General features: G+C 46.5%; 1 protein-coding gene across 25 annotated transcripts in view; it reads right to left on the reverse strand.

The window, feature by feature from the left end:
- Window positions 1–22,424, reverse strand: part of LOC139367067 (microtubule-associated protein 4) — a 120,702-nt gene that overhangs the window by 24,656 nt on the left and 73,622 nt on the right. For 23 of the 25 annotated variants that reach the window (XM_071105059.1, XM_071105058.1, XM_071105051.1 and 20 more), the window contains one exon: window positions 160–1,007. In XM_071105059.1, coding sequence (XP_070961160.1) covers window positions 160–1,007 — 848 coding nt within the window. Of the gene's footprint in view, window positions 1–159; window positions 1,008–9,367; window positions 10,677–22,424 lie in introns of those variants that run through there. The other 2 variants (XM_071105065.1, XM_071105043.1) reach the window with 2 other exon arrangements.

The raw sequence follows: 22,424 nt of genomic DNA on the forward strand, positions 1-22,424 counted from the left end.
ATATTGTTGATTATGACAGATATTACTTCATTCTGTTAACTTCAATAGTCCTATCTCACAACTATGCGTGGATTTAAAAGTAGCAGTAGGAAAAGCGTTAGCAGCATGAGTGATGTATGATTTGATAATGTTCCTCTTTAAATCTAGACTATGGCCTACCTTGGTCTTCTTGTCTGGACTGGGCAGGTCCTTGCTTGGTGCGGCACTGCTCCCATTGGTCGAGGGTTTACTTGCAGGTTTTTTGGCCTTATCAGCGGTCTCTGATTTCTTGTCCGTCTTTTTCTCAGGACTTTTCAGCTCTTTTTTCTCCGATTTCTCCACCTTAACCTGCTTGTTTAATTTCTGAGCCAGCTCTGGCTTCTTATCCTCCTTCTCAACGTTGTCTTTGGGCTTCTCAACATTTTCTGTTACTTTCTCACCTGTTACTGTTACCTTTCCAACATGATCTGTCTTCTCCTTGTCAGGCTGTGTTTCCATCTTGTCAGGTGGTGTTTCCATCTTGTCAGGCTGTGTTTCCATCTTGTCAGGCTGTGTTTCCATCTTGCCAGGCTGTGTTTCCATCTTGCCAGGCTGTGTTTCCATCTTGTCAAATGTGTCCAACTTCACCTCTGCCTCCGGTTTCTCTGGGGTCTTCTCCATTTTTTCAATATTCTGTTCTGTCTCCTCAGGCTTTTCAACCTTGTCCATCTTCTCTACTTTGTCAGTTTTCTCTACCTTGTCTGTGTTGTCGCCCTTATCCATTTTATCCACTTTCTCTGGTTTTTCTTCTTTGTCTACCTTTTCTGCCGGCTCCAGCTTTTCCGTTTTCTCTGCCTTGTCCATTTGACCTATCTTCTCTCCTTTGTCCAGTGGTCCTGCATACGCCACCTTCACTGACGCCTCAGTCTTCCCAGTCGAATCCTTCTTCTCCACTTTATCGAGCTTATCCAACATGTCAAATTGGTCCAACTTCTCAAAGTGGTCCATCGTCTCCTCTTTCTCTGGTTTGTCCATCTTCTCTGATTTGACTGTGAGAGAGAGAGAGGAGAGAGAAAGAGAGGAGAGAGAGGAGAGAGAGAGGAGAGAAAGGAGAGAGAGAAAGAAAGCAAACAACCTATTTTAGAATCATACCAATCATGTGAATGACATCATGATTAATACAAAGAACCAAATGCCTTGCTGACCTCAAGTACCTCCACAGACAGGCCAGCGACCAAACCGTATGACATTCATGTCATTTGAAGTGATTAACCACTATACACACACATACGATATCCTATAGTCCCAAGGTCATGCTCAAAGGCATGCAAAGATCAATCTCTGCTGAAGTTTGAACAAGTGAATCACCTTTGATAATGGAATGAATCAACAGTAGCTCAGGCTGATTACATTTGGGGACACACAGGAAGGCTGGAGTGGAATTATCCTGTGGGCGAAGCCTGATTTAGAGATGGCCATTGACCCTGGCAATCAACCAACCAGCAGAGCTGAGGAAAAACCATAACCAATGACCATCTCTCAATACGGTCTACACAGACCGACAGTCAGGCAGACAGACCGACAGTCAGGCAGACAGACCGACAGTCAGGCAGACAGACCGACAGTCAGACAGACCGACAGTCAGGCAGACAGACCGACCGACAGTCAGGCAGACAGACCGACAGTCAGGCAGACAGACCGACCGACCGACCGACAGACCGACCGACAGTCAGGCAGACAGACCGACCGACAGTCAGGCAGACAGACCGACCGACAGTCAGGCAGACAGACCGACCGACAGTCAGGCAGACCGACCGACAGTCAGGCAGACAGACCGACAGTCAGACAGACCGACCGACAGTCAGGCAGACCGACAGTCAGACAGACTGACATTCAGTCAGGCAGACATAGACAGTCAGGCAGACAGACCGACATTCAGTCAGGCAGACCGACAGTCAGACAGACTGACATTCAACCAGGCAGACAGACCGACAGTCAGGCAAACCGACCGACATTCAGCCAGGCAGACAGATCGACAGTCAGGCAGACAAATGCACACACACACAATCTCTTTTGCATTCCAGAGACATGTATGCATACACCAACATATCTAGGCAGATACACATACACCGGCACACAAGATAAACACACAAACTCACTTCAATTTCATTTGGAATACATATTGCATTACTACATAGTGTCACTTTGAACTCATTCCACCAACCCTACTGTATCTTGAAGTGTTTTGAGTAAAGCCAGAACAGACTCCACAGACAGAAAGTGGCAGTAGTTTATAAAGACCCTTTGGTCACCGCAAATGTGTGATGGTGCTTTGCTTGCCTAGTAAAGTATGGTTGTCTAGTAAAATATGGCCGTGAGAGTGTGGAAGGCCAGCCTGCCTGTCCTGCCGCATTAGACACTGAGCAGCTGTGGGCTGGACACACAGACATGGCAGCCTGAGGGGTGGACACAGCTAATTCACCATAGCACAGGCACCCAGAGATAGAGATGAGAGGCAGCCTATTAGCCTAGACACAAGCTCTTGATACTTTCACTGAGTATAATAATAATCATCATCAAGAGGACAATAGTGACACAGTGTTCTAGCAAAGTGCAGTATGTGAAACACAAAACCACACCTAATTCACTCTTTTCTCCCAGACATATCCCTGAAGCTCTGCCCCCTCCCATCCCTCTAGCTGGCAGCGCCGCCCTCTCTCCAGAGGCAGCTCATCCTTCACCTCCTCTCTCACTCCTGGGTGCCTCATTAGAGGGCAGGCCATCTGGGGTACTGGCCCGCTCCACACCAGAGGGCCTCAGGCCCGCTCCACACCAGAGGGCCTCAGGCCCTTAACCCTAATGTTCCCACAACGCCTCAAGCTCACACTGTAGGAATGATGCTCAGACCCAAAGTAGTAACTGACATTAGATGACATGGAAAGGACTAAAAGTATGTGGACACCTGCTTGTCGAACATCTCATTCCAAAATCATGGGCATTAATATGGAGTTGGTCCCCCCTTTGCTGCTCTAACAGCCTCCACTCTTCTGGAAAGGCTTTCCACTAGATGTTGGAACATTGCTGCAGGGACTTGCTTCCATTCAGCCACAAGAACATTAGTGAGGACACTGATGTGGGGCGATTAGACCTGGCTCGCAGTCGGCGTTCCTATTCATCCCAAAGGTGTTCGATGGGGTTGAGGTCAGGGCTATGTGTAGGCCAATCAAGTTCTTCCACACCAATCTCGACAAACCATTTCTGTATGAACCTCGCTTTGTGCATGGGGGCATTATCATGCTGAAACAGGAAAGGCTTCCCCAAACTGTTGCCACAAAGTTGGAAGCACAGAATTGTCTAGCATGTCCTTGTATGCTGTAGCGTTAAGATATCCCTTCACTCGAACTAAGGGGCCTAGCCCGAAAAACCGCCCCAGACCATTATTACTCTTCCACCAAACTTTACAGTTGGCATTCGGGCAAGTAGTGTTCCCCTGCCATCCACCAAACCCAGATTAGTTGGTCAATGGCGGTGAGCTTTACACCACTCCAGCCGACACTTGGCATTGCGCATGGTGATCTTAGGCTTGTGTGCGGCTGCTCGGCTATGGAAACCCATTTCATGAAGCTCCTGGCGAACAGTTATTGCGCTGACGTTGCTTCCAGAGGCAGTTTGGAACTCAGTAGGGAGTGTTGCAACTAGGGACAGACAATTTTTATGCGTTACACGCTTCAGCACTCGGCGGTCCCATTCTGTTAGCTTGTGTGGCCTACCAGTACGCGGTTGAGCCATTGTTGCTCCTAGAGGTTTCCAATAACAGCACTTAGTTTGACTTACTGACTTGTTGGAAAGGTGGCATCCTATGACGGCGCCACGTTGAAAGTCACTGAGCCGTTCAGTAAGGCCATTCTACTGCCAATGTTTGTCTATGGAGATTGCATGGCTGCGTGCTCGACTTTATACACCTGTCAGCAATGGGTGTGGCTGAAATAGCCGAATCCAGTCATTGCAAGTGGTGTCCATATACTTTTGTGTATATATAGTGTAAATGTCAATGGATTGATTGGTAAAGCCATGACAATGACTAGACTGATGGTGCCCCCGGCTTTCAGTCCAGTTATAAGGAATGTCAATAGTCATTATTCTGTTTATTTTTACTATATTGATATAATGATACGGAGCTACAGGGATTATCACATTAAACAGCTGGACAAGAGGACGGCCTAATGAAACCACTACAAGATCGCAAAATAGAAAATGCTCATTGGCTAAGCGCAAATAGCTCAGTCCTTTTTAAATAGAGCGGCATCTTCCTGGCTAAATAACCAACTAAATCAATATTGTTCCAGAGATTTGTGGAGTTATACACCCATGCATAATATCTCAGCTGTGCAGTGTGTCAGCATCAACCCAGTTAAACTGTTAATCCACTAGTATAAACAACCTAAAATGAGGATTAGATATCGTAGACTTTCATATTTTCCCGCTATTAAGCATCTGCATTATTTGACCTTTGGATAATATTGTAGGGAGAAGTCCACTGAAAGTAGTGACTGTACAGCCTGTGGGAGTCTATTCAAAACAAAGGACAAATACCATAGAGCTATCACTATGGCCACATTCAACCCTTAATATCTAGAAACTGAGGAATCCTGTATCCTCCCATTAGCTTAAAAGTCTATTAGCTACACTGTGATGACAAATGGTGAAAAGGCTCTTTAGCATTGTTAGCGATTCCGCTAACAACGCCTCCCTCACATCAGCATAATCAGTCAGAGTAAACCCCAGAGGAAGCAGGATACCCATTTACCACTGACCCTGCTTCAATTACTTCAGACCTAAATCCCTACCTTTGTATAATACATTTTCAAGTGTTTTGTCCAAGCACCCAAATGAGAGATTGGAGAGGGCAAAGGGCTGCCTGAAGTGGGGGATCGTGGGGGGGGGGGGGCGTAGACGCCATACATAACTGGGTACAGTGCTCCACAAACTTCAGAAGGGAGGAGAACAGTGGACAACCAGAGAACCCAATAGGTGGACTAATATAATGAAGGCACAAAACAAAGTGCTTACCCAAATCCAGTCAGGCTACACGACAAGACAAAAGGAATGGAAGGAGGCAAGGCACAACAACACGAGGCTTCGTCTCTGTAGTCCACAGCTTTAACAGACTTAATAAATCATATATAAACTGGATATCTTAATTAGCTAAGACATTGGAGATCCAATAGACTTCTACTGACCCCAAACCCAGTATTTGGTTGATTTATGAAGCAGTATGAAGAGCCACCCTCAAAACAACCTCATCAACTGTGCTCCCACTCTTCTCTCCTTCCCAGCCTGAGAAAGCCTGTGAGAAGCTTTAGCACGGTGGATTTTCAAGCTACATTCACAAGGTAATTATGGATTAGCCGTTGAATACCAACAAAGGTGATATGCAGAGTACTCCGAGAGCGCTGGGACCTATAAAGCCGCTGAAGCCAACATACTCAAACAACCTCAACAGCCAGCTTTGTGTCTCAGTCTCCCCACCACTGAGCAGCAGGGCTAAATGTAAACAAGCAGCCATTTTGAACCCTCCAATAGAAGGGAATTAATACATCATGAATGGAGCATCTGATTAGAAGCATTCATCACTCTTAGGGCCTATGACGCTGATATCATTGGGAGGGAAGACATTTTCTGGAGATATGATGACATTGTGGCGGTCACCCGTGAATCCATTATATCTATCCCAATAAATCTCACAGATTTGACACCCTCATCTCTCATTTCAGTTAGCCAACTAACACAGTGGGAGACAACTCTGTCTTTTCTATGCTGGGTCAGTTCATTAGACCACACATTAGCATAGACACAATTCAATCTATATTAAGGTGGCTAAACAGCCTTTAAACCACTATTATGGTCTTTTTAATTAAGAGTTTTTTTTATGGGAGAAAAACATGACAGCGATAAGACACCATCTCCACATGGATGTTGAGACCATCGCATTGCTTCTTACATTTTCAGAGTCGCATCAGATAAGGAAAAACCCTCACTGCTCCAACACTCAAAACTACCAATGAAATTCCTCCCGAAGAAGTTTCAAGTAACTGTCCAGTGAAAATCTCATTTTAAAAGTTAATATTCTGTCAACTCATAACCAAATAATGTTGTTGACTTATCCTATACTCGTATTTGTGGCCAAAGCATAAATTGGAGAAGGAAAAAAAACACTTCAAAAACACCACAAACTTGTATCTCAAACAGACGTTTAAACAATGCTTGCCATTTCCTCATAGAGGATGATGTTATCCTCCAGAAGAGGATGAGCTGGCCAGCTGGCCAATCAGCAGTCTAGTCACATGAATATTTTTAATGACCGGTATTTGCCCACACCTTTCTGTTGTTGGTGTACGCCCACACCATACCAACACACACAAAAGGCTGCTTTTTAACATACATAATTACCATTTTTTTGGAAGGACAATTATTTCACTCATATTGCAATTAATTATAAGTCATATTTCATAGATATCTGGAGACACTGGACAGTTACTTTAAACAGACATAACCTGACCATTTTCTTGGGTATTTCTCTCTGGTTCCTCAGATGACAAGATCAATCCTCGAGGCGAACGTAGCCTTATTAAAAGACAGTCATTACCTCTAGCCTCACCCGGAAGCCGCTAAGAGGCAGAATCCTTGACAACGTATTTGTGCCTTCCAAAGGAACGATCCTCCTTAGTGACTATTCTCCACACGTCAAAGAAGCTGCTGGCCGCCTATAGAATGTTTGGAGTGATTTAGTGAAAGTGGATGCCAGTGCATTTCACTGTATTTAACTGTCAGGAAACGGAGCCTTTCTTTGTTCATGTTAAGCTGCTCACTTGGTGTGTGGCTCAGGAGCGGATCTAGTCACCACAACGGCTTGTATCCAACAAGGCAACTTCAAAGGCAGAAATAAACGACAAAACCCAGGCTATTAATCAAAGTTATTCCATAAGGTGTCAGGTTGGACAGGCAGCTTTTGGAAGGACTTAGGCATTACCTACTGTAGACTGGCGTGACACCTGACATGTACACACAAGGATGATCCACATTGACCATGGAAACACTTACGGGGTCCTCTCTGGATTGGATGTATTTCTCTCTCTCACACACACACACACACACACACACACACACACACACACACACACACACACACACACACACACACACACACACACACACACACACACACACACACACACACACACACACACACACACACACACACAGCGCTATCACTGCACCGCAGCCTTGACTGCAAGACAGGTCATTGCAGAGGGATTTATCTAATCTACTCTGTTTGTGACGGAGGTCAGGAAAGTGTTGCTAATATATGAGCCTAAAGTATCCATCACATCCAGACCTGAACCTTCCTCCACTCCCCCTTTCAGACAGTAGTGCATTGTGTCCTTGGTAACTGCATGATCATATACAGTAGAGTGGATCCGACTTAAGCGCGGAGAGGACAAAAAAAAACACTTGAGCTGTGCTGATGAGATCTGGAGGGTTCTACAGCTTTCTGTCCACCTGGGTAACAGGCTTCTTACGCACAAGCGTACCCACATCAATCACTTACTCACAGAGACATATGCATGTGCACAAAGTGAGAGCCACATAGGAACGCTGAGACAAACGTTTGAACGGGTCAAAATATTTTAAGCATAATGGCATAAGTAGAAAATGATTCATGCATACGAATCACCTTTACACATTTAACTCCTATTTTAAAAGCTTGCCCAAATGGCAAGTGTGTTAATAATTGAAACAAACTTTTTTCTGGTATTTTTATGGATGTTGAGGTCAAACACAAACATGGGTAATTATTTTTTTAATTGTATTGACGTAAGGCTAAATTAATCTGAGACAAATGGACGCAAAGAAAAACACACACACACAGTACCACACATTTGTGCACACAAGAAGAAACACAAACAGAAGCGTGTACAGAAACAGACCAACAAAGCCCAGAGTCTTTACTACAGAGCACTCATTATGGGCCACATTCATCCTTCTGCTTAGTAGGAGATAAGGAGAGGGACATTGGGTGACAATTATCTGTTTCGTTCTGGGGAGAAACATCCCACTATGACTCCAAACCATGAAGAAAGACACTCAAATGATTCAAAGCCTGTTTGAGTACGAGTTCCTTTGTCTCTCCACGCTGCATCTCTCCTCCAGTATCATCTCCTAATCCCTCTCTCCAAACGGGGGGGGGGGGGAGAGAGAGAGAGAGAGAGAGAGAGAGAGAGAGAGAGAGAGAGAGAGAGAGAGAGAGAGAGAGAGAGAGAGAGAGAGAGAGAGAGAGAGAGAGAGAGAGAGAGAGAGAGAGAGAAATAAAAAGAGGGGGCTGGATGGAACTGAGGGAGTCAGTAAAAATACATTCAGGCAGATTCTTATACTGGGACAAACTATTTTCTCTCTCTCTATATGACTCTGTGTATCTCTCTCTCCCCTCTGGAGCTAGAGATGGCAAATCTGTTTATCGATATTTCCCACACCCCAATTGGGGAGCCAAGGCGAATGCCTGAACAGAGCTAGCCGGCCGACGTGTGTGTGGATTCATTAATGTGCACGCTCCACATGAACACTTTTTACACATGCAAACTGCCTTTGAATGACCTTGTCAAGCCAGTGCATGCTCACACACAGTCACGCACACGCACTCTTCCTCTGACCAGCTCACACACTCTCATTCTGAGCTCTCCGGGACGCTGGCCCTTTAATGCTCCAGCGTCCACGAGGCAGATTGCTGGCACACTTTAGCGACAGAGAGAGAGGGAGAGGGAGAGGGAGAGGGAGAGGGAGAGAGAGAGAGAGAGAGGGAGCGGCGGTCATTAAAAGCGACGAGTGAAGAAAGAGACAGATTTTGTTGCTGGGTTTACATCTCCAGTGACCCTGTTCGGCTAAGGGGCAGGAGTTATCGGATGTGACCGAGGCCATCTTGGCTCTGCCTCTCCCCCACTCCTCCCAGGGGACTAATGACTGTGTCGGCGGCCAGAGAGAGCGAGAGAGGCCAAGTCTAGCTCTGGACTCTGGTCTGTGGTAATGAGCTGTGTCGGCAGCATGACCCAGTCCCACATTCCCGGTCCGCTGACGGTCACCTAGATATAGTACATCCACATGCAACACGCTTAGTGAATCACATGCAAAGTGACAAGGTTGGTACTCATACCTGCTCCAAAGCCAGTGCCAAGGTTGGTACTCATACCTGCTCCAAAGCCAGTGCCAAGGTTGATACTCATACCTGCTCCAAAGCCGGTGCCCATGCCTGCTCTAAAGCTGTTGTCTGGGTTGCTACCCATACCAGCGCCAAAGCTGGTGCCTGAGTTGGTACCCACGTCTGTTCCAACGTCAGTGCCAAGGTTGGTATCCATACCTGTGCAGATGTTGGTACCCATACCCGTGCCAATGCCGGTTCCTGGGTTTGTGACAATGCCCAGGCCGGTGCCCATCCCGCTGATGGCCTGGCTGCTGAGGGGTACAGGCAGCAGCACGTCCTCGTTCTTGTCTGCCCCGGGCCCCTCCACGATGCCCTCTAGAGGTGAGAGCGGAGAGCTGCCCCCACAGTCTCTCATTGGGGGGAAGGGTGAGAAGTGTAGGGTGGGCTCCTGGTCCTGCCTCAGGTCGGAGCGGGTGGCGCCTGCAGCAAACAGAGTGGGGGGCAGCTGGTCGTCCGAAACAGTCAGTGAACGCTTCATGGTGGAGTGGCAGGAGCGGCGCGGACCGCCCATGGGCGTTGTTAGCTCATCCAGCCCAGCTCCAGGGTAATGGTCGGGCAGCTCCAGGCTAGAGGGTACCGAGAGGTGGGAGCATTCGGACATGGCCCGCCGCAGAGCCTTCCGCTGCTGGTTAGCACGCCCCATGAAACACGGCTCAAGCTCCACCTCTTCCTCCTCCTCGTCCTCGCTCTCCTCCGAGGATCCCTCTGTCATTTGGAGGCCGCCTAGTGCTGATGCGCTGTCCTCGTCGCCCCTCTCCAGGTAGTTGTCATTGACAACACCGATGACACAGTAATTAGGGCTGGCAATATTCTGGGGTGGAAGGGTCTTGGGGCTGGACTCTGAGAATCCAGGGTTCCACACACCGGTGCTGGCTGGGGCTGGTATGGGCGGGCTAGAGGGTAAGGGTAGCTCCATGCGTCGAGCTGGGGAACCAGGTACGGGGGGATGTAGGACCCCATTGTTCCCACAGCTCAGAGGGGAGGGGGAGGAAGACACTTGGCTTTCTGGGCTCTCCCCAGCGCTGCCTAACCCCTGACAGCCCCCCCTGCCAGGTACCTTGAGATCCGCATCCAAGCCAACACCGGCTGACGGGTCAAAGAAGCACAGCTTGTCCTCGTCGGTGAGTCCCGGGGCCCCACCGAGGCTCCTGGGAGGCCCCATGTCTCCATGCTGCCAGTCCCAAGCCTGGGGGGCTGTGGCGGGGGCCATGGAGGGGACCTTACACAGCTCACTGTACTCTGAGAACGGAGAGCCAGGCGGCTGGTTGGAGAGAGAAGACATGCTTTCCCTCCTTTCTCACTCTCTCTTTTCTCCTCAGGCTACGTTTCTCTGTCCTCCGGTTGTTCTCGTTCCCCTGTGTGTTATGTTGTTTCTTCTGGTTAGGATGCACAGGTGGGGTCTGTCACGGCTGCGGTAGGGCCAGTGAGGAAGGCGAGCGTGTGTGTGTGTGGTGTAGCCTCTCTCTCTCTGTGCCTCTTCGCTCTCAATTGACCAAGAAGCACTGTGAACTGGGCTCCTCTTTCTCTATCGTTCTCTCCCTCCCTCCCTCCTCCCTCTCACTCACTGACAGCCTTTTGCATGGCTTTTGGTCATGTGACTCGAGTGGCTGCTCATTCGCTGCTGCTAAATCACAACTCCCTCCCCCTGTGGTGGAGTGTACATCCCCCTCCTCTCAGTTTTTTTCTTTCTCTCCAAGCTTTCTCTTTCTACCCCAGTCCTACCCTCTCGCTCATCCTTCTCCCCAGGCAACACACAACCCCAGGGAGATGAGAGGGAGGTTTTGGGGCAGCTGCTTTAGGGGAGCATGTTTGTAGCTAGGGCATCTCTCTCGCTCTCTCTCACAGCAAAGTGATCCATTTCTTGGTAACATATCTCCATTTGACCTCACCTCACTTCACACATTCAATCTGTGTACCTCTCTCTGAAGCTCTCACACACTGTGTGTCTCTGAGCCAGACAGCCAGTAGTGTACCCTGGCAGAGGCCTCTGTCGAGCAGAGCCAAGGTCTAGAGCCTGGCCCCTTTGTTAATTGTGTTAATAACTTTGTTGTAGGCACTGTGCTTACCCTTACTCTGCAGGATGTGTGCGAGAGAGAAACATTTCGAATTTGAGAGAGAGAGAGAGAGAGAGAGAGAGAGATGGTGGATGTATCTGTCTCTGTGTGAGAAGGGGATTGTTTGTGTGTAAAGATAACACAGACTCACAGTCAGCCCAGTCACAGAAACAGAGAAGGGGGGGGGGGGGGGGGGGGGGAAGGAGAGCGGTAATGAAAGAGGGATGTCAGATATATGAAAACCACCGCCTCCCAAAAGCACCGTAGATGCCTGTCATCCCTGATCTCGTCACGCAAAGAAAACGGAGCTGAGCAGTGGAGCGAAAAACGACGCTCAAGAAGAGATGAACTTCTGACACAAACACATCGTCTGTGTGAAGCCTTTGCCTGGCCTCAACTCTGCACGGGCGAGCCCTCAAGACTTTAACTGCAACGAGAAGGCCCACACTCTGACCTGACTTCACTCTCTCAACCCTGAATCACCATGAGGTCCATTCTGTTTCAGTCTCACCCAGACTCTGCTGCATTACTAAAGGCATATTTTTAAACTGGAGTACAGTGGAAACATTCTCAGTCCACATCCCGGTTGAATGTGTACAGTTGAAGTCGGAAGTTTGCATACACCTTAGCCAAATACATTTAAACAAAGTTTTTCACAATTCCTGATATTTAATCCTAGTAAAAGTCCCTGTCTTAGGTCAGTTATTATCACCAATTTATTTTAAGAATGTGAAATGTCAGAATAATAGTAGAGAGAATGATTTATTTCAGCTTTTATTTCTTTCATCACATTCCCAGTGGGTCAGAAGTTTACATACACTCAATTAGTATTTGGTAGCATTGCCTTTAAATTGTTTAACTTGGGTCAAACTTTTTGGGTAGCCTTCCACAAGCTTCCCACAATAAGTTGGGTGAATTTTGTCCCATTCCTCCTGACAGAGCTGGTGTAACTAAGTCAGGTTTGTAGGCCTCCTTGCTCGCACATGCTTTTTCAGTTCTGCCCCCACATTTTCTATAGGATTGAGGTCAGGAATTGTGATGGCCACTCCAATACCTTGACTTTGTTGTCCTTAAGCCATTTCGCCACAACTTTGGAAGTATGCTTGGGGTCATTGTCTATTTGGAAGACCCATTTGTGACCAAGCTTTAACTTCCTGACTGATGTCTTGAGATGTTGCTTCAATATATCCACATAATTTTCCTCCCTCATGATACCATCTATTTTGTGAAGTGCACCAGTCCCTCCTGTAGCAAAGCACCCCCACACCATGATGCTGCCACCCCCGTGCTTCACGGTTGAGATGGTGTTCTTCGGCTTGCAAGCCTCCCCCTCCAAATATGACGATGGTCATTATGGCCAAACAGTTCTATTTTTGTTTCATCAGACCAGAGGACATTTCCCCAAAAAGTACAATCTTTGTCCCCATGTGCAGTTGCAAAGTGGAGTCTGGCTTTTTTATGGCGGTTTTTAAGCAGTGGCTTCTTCCTTGCTGAGCGGTCTTTCAGGTTATGTTGATATAGGACTCGTTTTACTGTGGATATAGATACTTTTGTACCTGTTTCCTCCAGCATCTTCACAAGGTCCTTTGCTGTTGCTCTGGGATTGAAGTGCACTTTTTGCACCAAAGTACGTTCATCTCTAGGAGACAGAATGCATCTCCTTCCTGAGCACAGTCAAACACCAGGCCCCAGGACACGGCCGTTCCCTCCCCAAAACATCCCCTTCTAAGCTTTAAGTGTCAGCTGAGTAGTCAAAATGAATTACCACCCGTCTCAGCCAGAGTGAAGGTTTACTCTTGGCTACAATGAACATGAAGACAAACTCATCTCCTGATTGACTAACCGTCAATGTGAACCAGGACAGGACAAGACAGATAACATTCTTTAATGTTAAGCTCAGCATAACCCTTAAGAAGGCACTGCGTAACATTAGTTAGATTGACCCAAGCATGTCAAAAGTGTACAACTTTCTTTATTTCTATACAGTTCAGCTCAGAGTTTAGTAATGCGGGGAAATATGTGATGGGCAACAGGCTCTGACAAATTTACATCTCTGGTCTATGTGAAGCTTCTGTGGCTTCGGAAACAAAAATAGATGTATTGTCCACAGAAACACACACCAACACACAGAAACACATGCCTTTACCAGTCATCCAGGCCCCCAGCACTAATGGGGCCAAGTTACATAAGCTCCAGTTGAGTCTGCTTCTGCAGCTCAGAGTATGAATCTCTGACAATAGACACCAGGCCAGGACAAACACAATGAGACAGATCAGATCAGACACAATCACTTCAGATGCTAATCACAAGCCGAGTAGCTACTATAAAAAAGTGGCCGCATACACACGGATGTGTGGTGAATGAAACAAACCATAGATTTGCAATGTGGAAAAACATGACATGTTTTTAGAAATAGTACTTTGCAGGATTCTTCAATGTGTTTAGACAACATTGCCAACCATTCATGATCACGTCAGAATTGCTTAGTGTATTTTGTAGTGGTGTCCTGTACCTGCGTACATCAAGAGTCGAACCTGGTAGTGTAGTGTAGTGTAGAGAAGGGTAGTGTGGGGTAGTGTAGTGCAGAGTAGGGTAGAGTAGGGTATTGTAGTGTAGGGTAGTGCAGAGTAGAGTAGTGCAGAGTAGGGTATTGTAGTGTAGGGTAGAGTAGGGTAGTACAGGGTAGGGTAGTGTAGTGTAGAGTTGGGTAGTGTAGAGTAGGGTAGCGCAGGGTAGGGTAGTGTAGAGTAGGGTAGTGTTGAGTAGGGTAGTGCAGAGTAGGATAGTGCAGGGTAGGGTAGTGTAGAGTAGGGTAGTGCAGAGTAGGGTATTGTAGTGTAGGGTAGTGCAGAGTAGGGTAGTGCAGGGTAGGGTAGTGTAGAGTAGGGTAGTGCAGGCTAGGGTAGTAAAGAGTAGGGTAGTGCAGAGTAGGGTAATGTAGAATAGGGTAGTGCAGGGTAGGGTAGTGTAGTGTTGAGTAGGGTAGGGTAGTGTGGACTAGGGAAGTGGAGGGTAGGGTAGTGTAGAGTAGGGTAGTGTAGAGTAGGGTAGGGTAGAGTAGGGTAGTGTAGAGTAGGGTAGGGTAGGGTAGTGTGGAGTAGGGTAGTGTAGAGTAGGGTAGAGTAGGGTAGTGCAGAATAGGGTAGTGTAGAGTAGGGTAGTGTAGAGTAGGGTAGTGCAGGGTAGGGTAGTGTAGAGTAGGGTAGTGTAGAGTAGGGTAGTGCAGGGTAGGGTAGTGTAGAGTAGGGTAGTGTAGAGTAGGGTAGTGTAGAGTAGGGTAGTGTAGAGTAGGGTAGTGCAGGGTAGGGTAGTGTAGAGTAGGGTAGTGTAGAGTAGGGTAGTGCAGGGTAGGGTAGTGTAGAGTAGGGTAGTGGAGGGTAGGTTAGTGGAGGGTAGGGTAGTGTAGAGTAGGGTAGTGTAGGGTAGTGCAGGGTAGGGTAGTGCAGAGTGGGTAGTGTAGAGTAGGGTAGTGTAGAGTAGGGTAGTGGAGTGTAGGTTAGTGGAGGGTAGGGTGGTGTAGAGTAGGTTAGTGGAGGGTAGGGTGGTGTAGAGTAGGGTAGTGTAGGGTAGGGTAGTGCTAGGCAGACACAGTGGAATAATAATGTGTATATTTGGGCCATGCTGACCCTGCCGACTCACAGGCAGGCTGGAGGCATCTGTCACTGTCACATCATAGCCCTCTCGCAATCCCAAATGAGTGATACCCAAGCCCCTCAAGGACAGGGACACAGAGCGCCCCCTCTCCAGTGATGACCTCACTCTGCCTGGCCCGGCTGGCTGGGTGGCTGGACGTACAGACACGCATGCACGCGAACACACAAACACACACAGAGGCTCTTTTACATAATCCCACAGTGCTACTAAAGCACCGTTTCTAATAGACAAACAACAATAATAACGTAGAAAGGAAGCAGAAAGTTGCAAACCGTTCCATAACTTCATTTAGCCGTGGATATTTGGATAAAAGTAATCAAGTAATCAAGTTAAATCAAATCATTTCTAACAATGGAAGCAACAATGGAAGCAACAGGGAGGTAAAAACAGTCGCAAGAAATGTGAATTATTTTTCAGATCCATCAAATGAATAACATATTTCTGCAACGTTCCATCCAAAAATGTTCCATCCTTGCACTGGAGCCTGTCATCGGTGAACTATCTACGGAGTATGCTGCAAATAGGTTAGATAGGTGGCCATTAACTAAGAACACTGATGAGAGTAAAGGGGGCTTTATTTAACCCGGTGCCCTACAGAATATGTAAATAGGCCAATCAGTCAAGCCATTAAACAAGCACATACTCAGAGGTAAATTATTCAGGAGGTGCAGTACTCCAAATGTAAGCTTTACAATTGAGGAGAGGCACAGCAGCGTTGAACAGTGAGGCTAAATCTAAAAGTGAAAAAGAAGTCAGTGCTCAAATTAGTGCCTTCACTTCTCTGAGAGAGAACGAGAAAGGGAAGAACGGTGTGGATGGAGAGATGAGAAGACACAGAGAGAGAAGGAGTGGGGCTGAAGAGAGAGAAAGAGAAAGGGAAGAACCGTGTGGATGGAGAGATGAGAAGACACAGAGAGAGAAGGAGTGGGGCGGAAGAGAGAGAAAGAGAAAGGGAAGAACCGTGTGGATGGAGAGATGAGAAGACACAGAGAGAGAAGGAGTGGGGCGGAAGAGAGAGAAAGAGAAAGGGAAGAACGGTGTGGATGGAGAGATGAGAAGACACAGAGAGAGAAGGAGTGGGGCGGAAGAGAGAGAAAGAGAAAGGGAAGAACCGTGTGGATGGAGAGATGAGAAGACACAGAGAGAGAAGGAGTGGGGCGGAAGAGAGAGAAAGAGAAAGGGAAGAACGGTGTGGATGGAGAGATGAGAAGACACAGAGAGAGAAGGAGTGGGGCGGAAGAGAGAGAAAGAGAAAGGGAAGAACCGTGTGGATGGAGAGATGAGAAGACAGAGAGAGAAGGAGTGGGGCGGAAGAGAGAGAAAGAGAAAGGGAAGAACGGTGTGGATGGAGAGATGAGAAGACACAGAGAGAGAAGGAGTGGGGCGGAAGAGAGAGAAAGAGAAAGGGAAGAACCGTGTGGATGGAGAGATGAGAAGACAGAGAGAGAAGGAGTGGGGCGGAAGAGAGAGAAAGAGAAAGGGAAGAACGGTGTGGATGGAGAGATGAGAAGACACAGACAGAGAAGGAGTGGGGCGGAAGAGAGAGAAAGAGAAAGGTAAGAACGGTGTGGATGGAGAGATGAGAAGACACAGAGAGAGAAGGAGTGGGGCGGAAGAGAGAGAAAGCGAGACAGAGTCTTTAGTGGTTCTATTTTTAGCTCAAATCAGTCCCCCCTCCCCCTGCTGTCACACACCCATTGTTTCCTTGGTAGCCCCCTCTACCAAATGTCTCCAAAAGCAACTGCCTCCCATTTCCATGGCAACAGGATCCTTGCCACGGCAACCAAGTGGAGCCAGAGGAATATATGAACGGAGGAAGGGGAGAGAGGTGAGAGGAGGAGGGGGAGAGAGTTGAGAGGAGGAGAGGGAGAGGCCAAAATCAACTGGGGGCATTTTCGTATATTATTATCTGCAGATCTACGAACCAATGAGCTGCTCTCACACTGCTCTTGAGTTAATGGTATCTTTCAATTAATCACAGTCATCATTCTGCTACGGTCTTTCAGCTGCTAATGCCTATGCAAGTCTGTTAATCCAGCAATGTCTGTGTCATGCTGATAGACTGGCCTCCAGACAGATCATTTCAGCTGCAAATAGCTTGGGAGGGGGGGGGGGGGGGGCCCACATTACGAGACAGATAACTGTCCAGTGAAAATCGAACTTTTAAAAGACTCATCCTATACTCTTATCTGTGGCCAAAGCATAAATTGGTGAAAAAAAACACTTCAAAAATCCCACCTCAAACAGACCGTTTCTAAAATGCTTGCAATTTCTTCATAGAGGATGATCTGGCCAATCAGCAGTCTACTTGCATATTTTGTGACCATATACACCTACACCATTCTGTTGTTTGGGGTTACGTCCACACCATTCTGTTGTTGGGGTATACCCACCCCATTCCGTTGTTGGGGTATACCCACCCCATTCCGTTGTTGGGGTATACCCACCCCATTCCGTTGTTGCCATTCTGTTGTTGGGGTATACCCACCCCATTCTGTTGTTGGGGTATACCCACCCCATTCTTTTGTTGGGGTATACCCACCCCATTCTTTTGTTGGGGTATACCCACCCCATTCTTTTGTTGGGGTATACCCACCCCATTCCGTTGTTGGGGTATACCCACCCCATTCCGTTGTTGGGGTATACCCACCCCATTCCGTTGTTGGGGTATACCCACCCCATTCCGTTGTTGGGGTATACCCACCCCATTCCGTTGTTGGGGTATACCCACCCCATTCCGTTGTTGGGGTATACCCACCCCATTCCGTTGTTGGGGTATACCCACCCCATTCCGTTGTTGGGGTATACCCACCCCATTCCGTTGTTGGGGTATACCCACCCCATTCCGTTGTTGGGGTATACCCACCCCATTCCGTTGTTGGGGTATACCCACCCCATTCCGTTGTTGGGGTATACCCACCCCATTATTTTGTTGGGGTATACCCACCCCATGCCGTTGTTGCCATTCTGTTGTTGGGGTATACCCACCCCATTCCGTTGTTGGGGTATACCCACCCCATTCCGTTGTTGGGGTATACCCACCCCATTCCGTTGTTGGGGTATACCCACCCCATTCCGATGTTGGGGTATACCCACCCCATTCCGATGTTGGGGTATACCCACCTCATTCCGTTGTTGGGGTATACCCACCCCATTCCGTTGTTGGGGTATACCCACTCCATTCCGTTGTTGGGGTATACCCACCCCATTCTTTTGTTGGGGTATACCCACCCCATTCCATTGTTGCCATTGTGTTGTTGGGGTATACCCACCCCATTCCGTTGTTGGGGTATACCCACCCCATTCCGTTGTTGGGGTATACCCACCCCATTCCGTTGTTGGGGTATACCCACCCCATTCCGTTGTTGGGGTATACCCACCCCATTCTGTTGTTGGGGTATACCCACCCCATTCCAACACAGAAACGCTGCTTTTGAACGTACTTCATTCAAAAACAATTGGGAAGGAAAACTTTTTCACTCATATTGAAATTAATTCTAGGTCATATTTCAGAAAATAGTACGGTGTTAAAAATAACATGACAATGTGCTTTGATTGCTCACTATGACTGAAAGGGTTTATTGAGTTGATGCTTCAGTAGTTACTCCCTTGTATTCAATGGAATCTATTCTACAGGTTGAAACTGGGTCTACTTCTGAACACTGACATAAGCTGCACCTAGCCTCTGACATATTACTTTCACCTATCTAATAGCTTTCTTCTGATGAGAAGCTGACTATTGCCTGATGTATTGGGCAGATTGCCATTATAATTGTCCTGGAACAACAACAGAGCCCTATTAAAGTGCTGCAGACAACTAACAATTGGCCTGAGATCCGCGTAACCATCTATCAATGTGAAATAGCTGTTCAATCTTGTGCGGTAAAATCGATACGTCCATAAACCGCCCCACCATTTTAGTTCTATTATAGCAGATGTGCTCGGATCCCTCATCCATTGCTATTGATTATGGATGTGGCCAAATCGCTCTGCTAGATTCACAGCCGTTCCCACTCTGGACACAACTGATCCCTGATTAATGCCCAACGAGCTCAGATCAGGTCAGCTCCCCAAATTCCCTAAATTGTATAAACGACGGACACTCAATCAAATGGGAGGATTTTTTTTTGGGGGGGGGGGGGGGGGGGGGGGGGGGGGGGGGCGACGACTCAAGAGTGGATATATGTATTCATGACATGTCCAATTGATATGAAATCTTAGTGATGGCTGCATTTTGGGCTTAGGTTTTTGAGCAGATTGATTCGGAATTCAATTTGGTGTGACATGTACTGCCAGCATGTGGTTGTCAAGCCTTTCACTCTAAAGTGACAAGACATTTCTCAGTCATTTCTCCTTTATCCAGCACCGTAAGACCACCGCCATTCAAATACAGCGGACGAGAAAGAAGGTGCATATATAAAGTGTGAAACATCGCAATGAGAAGAAATCCAGGGAAGGAAGTCCACTCACTTCTCCTTTAACCAGCATTACATAAACTTTCAAATACAAGGGCGAGAAGGAACACATTCTTGTAGTGAGAGGGCGAGAACCAGCAATTTCTTGCAATGAGAAGAAATTGGTACCAGCACAGCTCAGAGTAAAACACTGTTGGATTATTCCAGTTTATGGAATCTAAAAATAATCCTAGCATGTCTGCTGTAAATCAAACAGTGTCAGCCCCAGGTTTGGATGCTACAATGTAGACATTTCATTTGAATTCCATCAAGTCTGGATTATGGATTATGCCAGCTGTGTCAGGAGAGTGAGTGGAAGGGGAGGTGGAACAGTCCCTCTGCTATGCTGCTCTGCTCTGCCAGGAATATTATATTATTCTTTGACAGCAGACTGCTCCCTTCCTCCTTCCACATTCAGGCAGCCGCCCACCGGTTTTAGAAATCACCCGATTCCAGAGCCCATTATAGAAACAGAAACAAGCCCAGGGCTGCTTCATTAATATGTTTTGTATAATTAAAGCAGCGTTTTTAAAAACTTTTTGGGCGACCCGACCAAATTCACATAGAAATGTGAGTTATAGATCTATCATAAGCATTGAAAACAAGTCTAAGAAGCGGTAGATCTGTTCTATATGCACTCTTTTGAGCTTCCAGTTCTTACAATTTGTTTTTGCATCTTTTACTTTCGATTTTGTACACTAGCGTCAAACAGTTGAAAATACTATATTTTTGGTTACTGAAAATATATTTCACAGCGATTTAGATGGTAAAATGATTATCTACACTATACATTGCTTGTTTTGTCACATTAATTGAAATTAGGCGAGCTACAGTGCCTTGCGAAAGTATTCGGCCCCCTTGAACTTTGCGACCTTTTGCCACATTTCAGGCTTCAAACATAAAGATATAAAACTGTAGCAAAAGGTGGCGCTACAAAGTATTAACTTAAGGGGGCTGAATAATTTTGCACGCCCAATTCTTCAGTTTTTGATTTGTTAAAATTTTTTGAAATATCCAATAAATGTCTTTCCACTTCATGATTGTGTCCCACTTGTTGTTGATTCTTCACAAAAAAATACAGTTTTATATATTTATGTTTGAAGCCTGAAATGTGGCAAAAGGTTGCAAAGTTCAAGGGGGCCGAATACTTTCGCAAGGCACTGTTTTCGAATTTTTGCAACCAGGAAATGGCAGAGCGATTTCTGCATATTGCACCTTTAAGACCCTGATCGAGTGGCTGGTGCTGTGATGTACTGCACCGTCCAGCGTAACGCTTTGTTGTTTCCGTGTACATGATCAGTTTCACACTAATGAGGTTGCATGAGAAAAAAGGAAATTGTATTTAAACATACAGTTGAAGTCGGAAGTTTACATACAGTTATGTTGGAGTCATTAAAACTAGTTTTTTAACCACTCCACAAATATATTGTTAACAAACTATAGTTTTGGCAAATCGGTTAGGACATCTACTTTGTGCATGACACAAGTCATTTTTCCAACCATTGTTTACAGACAGATTATTTCACTTATAACTCACTGTATCACAATTCCCAGTGGGTCAGAAGTTTACATAAATGACAGGCAAATTGACATCATTTGAGTCAATTGGAGGTGTACCTGTGGATGTATTTCAAGGCCTACCTTCAAACTCAGTGCCTCTTTGCTTGACATCATGGGAAAATCAAAAGAAATCAGCCAAGACCTCAGAAAAAAACCTCCACAAGTCTGGTTCATCCTTGGGAGCAATTTCCAAATGCCTGAAGGTACCACGTTCATCTGTACAAACAATAGTACGCCAGTATAAACACCATGGGACCAAGCAGCCGTCATACTGCTCAGGAAGGAGACACGTTCTGTCTCCTAGAGATGAACGTACTTTGGTGCGAAAAGTGCAAATCAATCCCAGAACAGAGGCAAAAGACCTTTTGAAGATCTTGATGGAAGCAGGTACAAAAGTATCTATATCCACAGTAAAACGAGTCATATATCGACTTAACCTGAAAGGCCACTCAGCAAGGAAGAAGCCACTGCTCCAAAACCGCCATAAAAAAGCCAGACTCCGGTTTGCAACTGCACATGGGGACAAAGATCGTACTTATTGGAGAAATGTTCTCTGGTCTGATGAAACAAAAATAGAACTGTTTGGCCATAATGACCATTGTCATGTTTGGTTGAAAAAGGGGGAGGCTTTGCAAGCCGAAGAACACCATCCCAACCATGGAGCACGAGGGTGGCAGCGTCATCATGTGGGGGTGCTTTGCTGCAGGAGGGACTGGTGCACTTCACAAAATAGATGGCATCATGAGGGAGGGAAATTATGTGGATATATCGAAGACACATCTCAAGACGTCAGTCAGGAAGTTAAAGCTTGGTCACAAATGGGTCTTCCAAATGGACAATGACCCCAAGCATACTTCCAAAGTTGTGGCAAAATTGCTTAAGGACAACAAAGTCAAGATATTGGAGTGGCCATCACAAAGCCCTGACCTCAATCCTATAGAAAATTTGTGGGCAGAACTGAAAAAGCCGACTCAGTTACACCAGCTCTGTCAGGAGGAATGGGACAAAATTCACCCAACTTATTGTGGGAAGCTTGTGGAAGGCTACCCAAAACGTTTGACCCAAGTTAAACAATTTAAAGCCATGCTACCAAATACTAATTGAGCGTATGTAAACTTCTGACCCACTGGGAATGTGATGAAAGAAATTAAATGTGAAATAAATAATTCTCTCTACTATTATTCTGTCATTTCACATTCTTAAAATAAAGTGGTGATCCTAAATGAACTAAGACAGGGATTTTTACTAGGATTAAATGTCAGGAATTGTGAAAAACTGAGTTTAAATATATTTGGCTAAGGTGTATGTAAACTTCTGACTTCAACTGTACATGCGATCTGTTTGTGAGTGTCATGTTACTGTGTGGTTGGTGTGTGTGTGTGTGTGTGTGTGTGTGTGTGTGTGTGTGTGTGTGTGTACACATGACTGTTGGGGTGTGTGCGTCACTGATAAAGATATTTTAGCCTCAGCCTACGTTCTCAGCATCAGTTG

Source organism: Oncorhynchus clarkii, chromosome 15 (genome assembly GCF_045791955.1).
Source record: "Oncorhynchus clarkii lewisi isolate Uvic-CL-2024 chromosome 15, UVic_Ocla_1.0, whole genome shotgun sequence".
In the NCBI taxonomy this organism is placed as follows: Eukaryota; Metazoa; Chordata; class Actinopteri; order Salmoniformes; family Salmonidae; genus Oncorhynchus; species Oncorhynchus clarkii.